General features: G+C 46.1%; 1 protein-coding gene across 13 annotated transcripts in view; it reads left to right on the forward strand.

Moving 5' to 3' along the window:
- The window catches only part of plekha5 (pleckstrin homology domain containing, family A member 5), a 145,135-nt gene extending 136,708 nt beyond the window's left edge, over window positions 1-8,427 (forward strand). For 6 of the 13 annotated variants that reach the window (XM_031831864.1, XM_031831867.1, XM_031831865.1 and 3 more), the window contains 12 exons: window positions 516-665; window positions 860-961; window positions 1,062-1,214; window positions 1,480-1,668; window positions 2,379-2,523; window positions 2,769-2,902; window positions 3,169-3,369; window positions 3,562-4,155; window positions 5,165-5,316; window positions 5,520-5,686; window positions 6,628-6,750; window positions 7,082-8,427. In XM_031831864.1, the coding sequence (XP_031687724.1) occupies window positions 516-665; window positions 860-961; window positions 1,062-1,214; window positions 1,480-1,668; window positions 2,379-2,523; window positions 2,769-2,902; window positions 3,169-3,369; window positions 3,562-4,155; window positions 5,165-5,316; window positions 5,520-5,686; window positions 6,628-6,710 (2,070 nt within the window). In that variant the 3' untranslated portion in view covers window positions 6,711-6,750; window positions 7,082-8,427. Of the gene's footprint in view, window positions 1-515; window positions 666-859; window positions 962-1,061; window positions 1,215-1,479; window positions 1,669-2,378; window positions 2,524-2,768; window positions 2,903-3,168; window positions 3,370-3,561; window positions 4,156-5,164; window positions 5,317-5,429; window positions 6,751-7,081 lie in introns of all 13 variants that reach the window. The other 7 variants (XM_031831868.1, XM_031831871.1, XM_031831872.1 and 4 more) reach the window with 3 other exon arrangements.
- The last annotated feature ends 707 nt before the right edge of the window (window positions 8,428-9,134 follow it).

The raw sequence follows: 9,134 nt of genomic DNA on the forward strand, positions 1-9,134 counted from the left end.
GTAAATTAGATTTCTGTATTTCATTTTAAATTTGCAAACATTTCTAAAAACATGTTTTCACTTTGTCATTATGGGGTGTTGTGACATGAGTTATTATATTTATTTATTATTTTATTCAGGCTATAACAAAATAAAATGTGGAATAAGGTGGTATGAATACTTTCTCATGGTCACTCCAAGACTACCATCCCTCCTCTGCCAGGCTTGTACCACAGGTACACAGTGTATAGACTAGCTAGCAGACTCACAGCTGGGAACTGAGACTCTCTCTCTCTCAGACAGCTGCCCTAGCCTGCCCCCTAGAGTCCTGCGACTGACGGTACACCCTTTTGATGGTGGAGATGCTTTGATAATGTTTGGTTGGTTCTTTGCCTGTGGTTCTGTTTGTGTATCTGTGTGTAGATGTCAGACAATTGTTAGCTGTAGATGTTGTGCTGACCTGTGTTGTTGTCGTCTTCTTCTCCTTTCTTTCTTTCTTTCTTTCTTTCTTCCTTCTTCTTCCTATCTCTCTGCAGCACACCCTGGAGACAGCTTTGCTGTCTGCCAGTCAGGAGATAGAGCAGAGCTCTGACAACCCAGCAGCTGTACAGAGCCTTATACAGCAGAGAGACGTACTGCAGAATGGACTGCTCAGTACCTGTAGAGAACTGGCACGGGTCAACACTGTGCGTTCATATGTATACACACACACACACACTGTACATGCAGATGTCAACACAAACACACACACACACTGATCAGCACGTGTCAAGATCTCTCCAGGGACAATGCTGTGAGTCAGTGCACACACACATAAACAAGCGCACACACACACACACACACACAGACTATCTAGTAGTGACACCCTCTTGTCTCACAGGAGTTGGAGCGGTCGTGGAGGGAGTATGATAAAATGGAGTCTGGCGTCTCTCTGGCCAAAACCAACCTGTTGGAACAGCTAGAGGCCCTGGGCAGCCCACAGGTAAGTCTCTGTCACTCAGTCTCAACCACTCACTCACATGCAATCACACATTTGCAAGATGGAGAGTGTTTTTGATCATTTTCTGTCACTGTGTGAGCAGACGGAACCTCCCAGCCAGCAGCATGTCCACATCCAGAAGGAGCTGTGGAGGATCCAGGATGTGATGGAGGTTCTGGCCAAGAACAAACCCCAGAGGACCACTGACACTGGTTTCCTTGGTTCCAAACCCATCTCAAACCTACAGAAGAACGAGGTGAGTCTCACTTCTCCTTTGTGGATCAAGAAAAACATCAGAATATGTCAACGTCAGATAAATAGAATCTGTGCATGGAGTCTTTGTGAAGTGATTTAGAGTTGTCTGTAGCCTACATGTGAGACGGATGGGAGCCAGATAGCTCCACTCAATGCCACAAGGAGGCTGTGCTGATCTGTCTACGCAGGGTCTCGTGTGGCATGCTGTTGTCCCAAGAGTGTCTCAACAACAACAACTTTCTATCTATCCTCTCCTCATGCGGCAGCCGGTGACCTTGTTCCGGTCACTCTGTCCTCTCACGGAGGGGGACCGTCAGCCCCCCCGCCCGCCCCTCCCCCAGTCCTACGGCTCAACAGAGCGCCCTCCCGCTGTACCCCCCCTTCCCTCCCCCTCGGGCACCCGTCCGCCACCACACACAAGCAAGCACGGCCAGAGGAACGGAACACACAGCAGTGTAAGACACGCTGACCCCTCACGCCTGGCCCTTCATCCCTGTCATTGTGCTTCATCATCGCTACTTGCCCTTAAGCACAGATCTAGGATCTGTTTAACTTCACCAAATAAATGCTAATTCGTTCTAACCGTTAGGGAGAGGTAATACAAAACTGATCTTAGGTCGGTGTCTAGGGGCAACTTTATCCTACTCTGTACAAGACCAGTACACATTGACCCCCGGACCCTCCACCTTTACCCTCACCATACATCATCTCTCATCGCCAACTTGGGTCACCGTTGTGACTCTTTTCATTTGCTCTGAATCATTTGTCATTTGTTTTAACATTAGTCTACATTTAGGTTTTTCCCTGCCTCTTACCCTGGAGTGTTGAGTTTGACGTATTCATTCCTTGAGTTTATCATCTCAGTTTGCTCTTCGGTTTGGCTTGTTCTTGTTTCCATGGAAGCGTGTGTGATTGTGTGATTCCACCCCAGTTGTCATTCTGACTGTGTCTTGAGTGCTGTGCTGCAGTGTGCCTACTCTTAGTGTTTGGGCTGCCCGCTAACAGTTTTCTGCTCTTTGCAGCTCCTTTTTAAATTTCCCTCGACTGTCCATCGGTCACATCCACCATGACCACTTTGTGACCTGCGTGTGAGTGTGCGGGCATCGTGCCTGTGCGTGTTTCCTATGTGTGCACCTCTGTTTGCTGACTCTCTGTCCCTCTACAGCAAGGCCCAGACTACCGTCTGTATAAGAGTGAGCCAGAGCTGACCACTGTAGCTGAGGAGGTGGACGATAACAACGGAGAGGACAATGACAAGGACAGACTACAGACAGGGCTGACCACTGACAAGGAGCCTGCGGCCACTAAAGGTCAGTCACTGTCTGTCAACAAAGTCCTGTTTGGTCACCCTGCTGCCGCTGTTTCAAGGTGGATACGGGCTAGGGTCAAAACTATTGTAATTCAGTGAATTCAAGTTGTAATTCAAAATTCCATACAAAGTAAACTTAGAGTATTATAAGTATGATTCATAAGTACTCTATTAACTGAATATTTTTAAAAAAATGTAACACCCCAAATGGCTTTGTAACTGACTTAGTCCCCCTCCCTGTCCCAGTCCCATTAGGACTACCAGTCTACCCAGTGGGTATCGTGCCCCCCAGGACCAAATCCCCCATGATCCCCCCAGAGTCCTGCACCATCGCCTCCTACGTCACCCTGAGGAAGAGCAAGAAGTCTGACCCCAGGACTGTAAGCCTGACTCAGCACTTTAGGGAATAGCAGGGGAACTGAACTATATACTGACCTTAGAAAACATGTTAGAAACAGTTTGATAGACAGGACAGCACTGATTTTGGATTTGGAGGTGCTACTGTTGCTATTCATTCCCTGCCATTTTTACCACTACAAAAGCTGGAGATGGATGTAATATGTCACCAATAGACAGGCAGATAAAACATTCTCGGTGTAAAAATAATCCAACGTGACTGATCCCTGCTCCACTGCTCCCCCTGTAGGACCGTCCTCACAGTGCGGTGGAGCAGACTTGCGGACCGGGGGAGAGGGAGAGCGGCAGAGCCAGGATGAGTGTAGAGGAGCAGCTGGAGAGGATCAGGAGACACCAGCAGGCCTCACTCAAGGAGAAGAAGAGAAGTAGCAGCAGTATTTCCCCCTCACGCTCTCCATCCTTCTCCAAGGAGAACCCCTTCATTACACAGGTAAGTCCTCCTCTGTTTGGTGTGTGTGTGTTTGATAGGACTTGATGTGTACATGACAACAGAGACAGCTAGGGAGGGGGGGCGCGCGTGTGTCTGTGTGCGAGTGTGTGTGTGTTGATAAACCTTGTTTCTCAGTGTCGTGTACACACTGTTAAAACTGAGTTATTCATTTGGCATGTGTGTCTACCACAGGTCAGGCGAGAGGTGGTGTTCTCCAGAGGCACCCAGGAGCTGGAGGCAGCACTGCAAGACCTGGAGGAGGTCAGAGACCGAGTTACAGAGCAGCTGGAGAGGGACAGAACTGCAGCCGTGGAGCTGGAAAGAGACCGAGGTGCAGAACTGGAGCTGGAGAGAGACAGAGCTGCAGCAGCTGCTGAAGAAGAAATGGAGAGGGGTCGAGCTGCAATAGAAAAGCTGGAGCGAGACATGACTGAGGTGGCTGCAGTGGTGGAGCAGGAGATGGCCAGGACTGCTGTGGCTGTAGAAGAGGAGTTGGACAGGGCTGCAGAATTGGAGCTGGAGAGAGACCGGGCCGCAGTAGCAGCAGCTGCAGAAGAATTGGAGAGGGCTAGAGCTGCAGCTGAAGAACTAGTCAGAGGGAGGACGGCAGTGTCTCCAGAAGAGGCGCTGGATATTGACACGGCTGCAGTGGTGGAGTTGGAGATGGAAATCACTGTGGTGGAGGAGATCAGCTACAGAGCTGAGGAGGTGGATGTCATCCCTGTCCCCAGGCTGAGTGAGGAGGAGCCACAGCCCCGGACGGAGAGCTCCAACATGGACACAGAGGTACGGGAGTGTCCCTACTCACACAGACCACCAGAGAGCAGAATATGTATGGCAGACTATCATTTGATATGCATGTTGATGACTAGTAGGAGTGGTGACTGACTCAGCATGGTGTACTGTAACTCTGTATGAATAGGAAAGACCCATACCAAGGATGCACAGAGAGGGACAGTACTGATGATGTATTCCTTTACTGAAAAATGAACGCTTTCAAAGAAAGTATTTATTCAGAGATAAAGGATAGACTTGAAACGCATTCCCCGTCCAAGGACAAATGTATATCTAATCCAATAACGTTGAGCTAAGATTGTTTCAGGGTTTTTAGGGTGTAAGTGGCTGTGTTGTGTAGGCAGCAGCCTGGTCTCCGTGTTAATGTCCTTTAATCTGATCTGGGAGGCTAATGGAGGCTTTGTGGGCGTGAGGAGGATCCAGCCTGGATTTAGAGGTTTATCTCTGGGCCTCAGCCCAGCCGTGGTGACTCACACTGGGCTACAGAGAGAGACGCACCTCTCTGAGCTGGCCTGAGCTCCACAGAATCTCATGATCTGATGATGATGTTGGATCGATTAATGTCCTCTAATATAGTTTCCCAGTTTTAAAATAATATTTGCGAGAGCTGCTGAAGACCATTGGTTATCACCATGCCCTTTATACCGGTGTGTCTCAACTCCAGTCCTTGTGGATCATCTACAATACACATTTTTGTTGTAGCCCTGGGACAAACATCGGTGATTCATCTCATGGAGGGCATGATGATTAGTTGACAAGTTGAATCAGGTGTGCATGTCCAGGGGCTAGAATAAAAATGTGTACTGCTGGTGTTGCTCAAGGACGGGAGTTTCTTCAGATCCCCAAATACAGAAGAGGTAGCCTCTAGGGGTTGATATTAGACCACCATGATCGTGTTCAGTAGGGCATATAAGAGCTCCATTTCAAATAATATTTTTCTGTTTGGTACCTCCTGAACACAGACTGTAGTCTGGGCTATCTCACTGTCCGTGTGTTGCAGGTGTCAGAGACCCAGATGATGGTGATATCAGATCAGGGTGTGAAGCCCTTGTATGTACAGTACCTGATCCCTGGACAACATCAACAGCAGGGGGAGAGGGAGACAGAGAGGAGAAACACCCACACTCCCAACACCCTCATTCCCCACAACAGGTGAGACTAGCTGGGCCTCACCAGGACATATCTTAGCCTCTCTGGATCGATAGCAACTTTGACCCTTTTTGAATACTTCAAAACCACCCCTTCCTTCATCCAACTGTATTTAGATCAGATACTACCTCATTAAGGGCAGAAAAGAAGGATGGATTTTGTAAGTATTGGAGTAAGGCCTGAATGTGAAGGTGTGACTGTGCCAGTTTGCCAGCTGCTGTGTCAGAAGCACTGACTCCTGAACCTGAGGAGGACGTGATGCAGAGTGAGGCGATGCGAGGGGAGGCCCCGGAGCATGAGACCCAGGGGAACAACATTGACATATCCTATGAACTACCAGCAGAGGGAGCTAAACTCAACAACCTGATGGCAGGTTTGAGAACACAGTCAGAAATCGCTTTGTTAATGATGATTGGTTGATGGATTGATATATAACTGATAAATGTCAAAGCACTTACGTATAGTACAAGTCAAAAGTTTGGACACCTACTCATTCAAGGGTTTTTCTTTATTTGTACTATTTTCTACATTGTAGAATAATAGTGAAGAGATCAAAAATATGAAATAACACATGGAATCATGTAGTAACCAAAAAAAGTGTTAAATAAATCCAAATATATTTGAGGTGATTCAAAGTAGCCAACTTCTGCCTTGATGACAGCTTTGCACACTCTTGGAATTCTCTCAACCAGCTTCATAAGAAATGCTTTTCCAACAGTCTTGCTGAGCAGTTGTTGGCTACTTTCCTTTCACTCTGCGGTCCAACTCATCCCAAATCATCTCAATTGGGTTGAGGTCGGATGACTGTGGAGACCAGGTCATCTGATGCAGCACTCCATCCCTCTCCTTCTTGGTCAAAAAGCCCTTACACAGCCTGGAGGTGTGTTGGGTCATTGTCTTGTTGAAAAACAAATGATAGTCCCACTAAGCACAAACCAGATGAGATGGTGTATCATTGCAGAATGCTGTGGTAGCCATGCTGGTTAAGTGTACCTTGAATTCTAAATAAATCATAGACCGTGTCACCAGCAAAGCACCATCACACCTCCTCCTCCATGCTTCACGGTGGGAACCACACATGCGGAGATCATCCATTCACCTACTCTGCGTCTCACGAAGACACGGCGGTTGGAACCAAAAATCTCAAATTTGGACTCATCAAACCAAAGGACACATTTCCACCGGTCTAATGTCCATTGCTTGTGTTTCTTGGTCCAATCAAGTCTCTTCTTATTGGTGTCCTTGAATGAGTAGGTGTCCAAACTTTTGACTGGTACTGTATGTGTTGTGGGTTTGCCCCGTGTGTGTTTGCAGTGAAAAGCCTGCCCTGTCCGCCCCAGTCCTCCTCTCCTTCTCCTCCTCAACTCACTGACGGATCCCACTTCATGTGTGTGTAGACGTGTCGAGGAGGTGGTTATGTGAACTCAACTACACTCAGTAAGAGACTTCTCTGTCCTTACCTACAACCGTTGACCTTTACTCATCTCTACCCATCAACCCTTAAACTCCAGGGCCCAAAGCTCAGTGATTTACCCTCCAATCGACACAGATTTGGAGGGTAAATCGACACAGCAGGCAATATCACACCAGCCATTTTAACACAGCCATAATTTATAATCTAATCAAAAACTACTCTCGGGTCATGTCAGCGTAAACAGTTTCTCAGATTTATTTGAGACATTTTGGCTTGTGACCTCAGCTATTTTTGTGTCTCTTCACCTCTTTCCTCTTTTCTTTCTCTTCCCTCTCTTTCCACTCGTCCCTGCAGCCCAGACATTGACCTTTGTGAGCAGTGACTCATAAGCGATGCCAGTCTGAAGATCCAAGATGGCATCCTACAGAGCCAAGATGGCACCAGTCAGCCTGCACAGAGCATGCCCAGTAGCTCTCTGTGTGTGTACAGTAGAAACGACTGTAGCCAGACAGACAGAAAGAGTAGATCCACAGGCCTGCTCGTATTACTTACTGCCTGCCTACACACTAACTGCGATACAAAACTCTCTCATTCACACAGAGATCTCAGAGGACAAGATAGTATTACAGGGTGATAATTGATTATTATTACAGGTATTATGATGGTCTGTTATTTTGGACATGTTCTGTGAGGATGCGTTGGGTGTCTATGAGCTGAGCACTGCTGTAACGAGGAGGGGACTGTACAGTTGTAAATAAGAACATTAGAAGAGTCTCACACTGGGAAGATCTCAATTGCATACTCCTCGCGTCCTGTCTCCTCGTCTCCTTCTCAAAACCCACTGGAGGAGAAGGTCAGAGGGGAGGGACCTCTGGCTTTCTCATCCAATGGGTTTTGAGAAGGAGACGAGGACCTGAGGACTCGAGGAGCTATGGAGAGGGCCAAGCAACAAATCTACACACACGAAGGCAGTGCTTTACTTTAACCACACAGGGGCGCCAATATTCTCTTACGGGTTTTATTTTTTTTACTGGTTTTACTCCCATATACGTTTTTAACCTGAGGCCCTAAAAGTTTAATTTTCCACATATTCTACACTGCACATTCCCCCATTTTTCATACACATTGTTAATATATAAATATATAAAACATATAGAATGAACTATCTATACAATGGGTTTATACTTCAATAAGGTGCCACCATATTGCTGCTGATGGACAGAGTTTAAATATTTTATTAAGGTTGTGTTTATTTATGTCGGGAGGATCGGAATCTGGTCGCCGCCGACAACCACATGTGAATGTCCTGGATTAGAATTGATCTGCTTCTGTTTTTTTCTTTCTTTCTATGGCTGAGATATATTTAAAGTAAAATATAGATGAAAGATAAAAATAGTTTTATGAGATTAGGGGTTGTGTGTTAGATTCTGTCTGGTTGTGTGTTAGATTCTGTCTGGTTGTGTGGAGTCCTGGACAGAGAGAAGAGAATAGCACATGTATAAGCAATAAGCAGGCATTTTGTTCCTCTAGGACTTCAAATATAATGTACATAAATGTAAAGTTTCATTGTGTAAATGATGTACACCATAGAAAGAGCAGAGCAGAAATTGTAACTGAGGTTATTATTATTAGAGTTAATATGCAAAATGTTCATATCTCATCTGTTTTATATCATGTGAAATAAATGTTGATGTTCTTAACTGCGGTTGGAGTTTATTTTGTTAGGAAACATGCTAAGTGTTTACATTTTTGTACCTTTATTTAACTAGGCAAGTCGGATAAGAACAAATTCTCATTTTCAATGACAGCCTAGGAACAGTGGGTTAACTGCCTTGTTCAGGGGCAGAACGACCTTGTCAGCTCAGGGATTCGATCTTGCAGCCTTCTGGTTACTAGTCCAACGCTGTAACAACTAAGCTACCTGCCACCCCCACATTTAAAAATAATATTAATAATAATAATAAATAAATAAATTGCGAGAAGGAATTCAAATTCCAATGCTTCCTGCTGTTTTGGTTTTATGTTACATATGATTTGCTGATCACTGATGAGATAGAAGCTCTGATGGTGCTGCAGAGGAGACATTGACAAACTTTGTAAAGGTCAAGAAACTCCATTCTGCATTGTTGAGGGACTGGGACTCTCTGGCCTTCAACTGGAAGTGTGTCCTAAAGGCCAATAGCTTGGTAAATGAATGATCTCTGCTCTGGATAATGCCACTGTCACACTAGACGCAGCCAGGTCATCGACACAATAAGGTCAGTTATCTCCATTCACACCCTCTTGCCCCATCCTTCCACCTTCTTCCCTTACCCCTCCCTCATCCGTTCATGCTATGCCCATTTGCCAAACTTTGAGAGACATTAGTAGTGATACTTCCATTATGTTAATGAGGCTCTGAATCTTT

Source organism: Oncorhynchus kisutch, linkage group LG9, assembly GCF_002021735.2.
Source record: "Oncorhynchus kisutch isolate 150728-3 linkage group LG9, Okis_V2, whole genome shotgun sequence".
NCBI classification, from domain to species: Eukaryota; Metazoa; Chordata; class Actinopteri; order Salmoniformes; family Salmonidae; genus Oncorhynchus; species Oncorhynchus kisutch.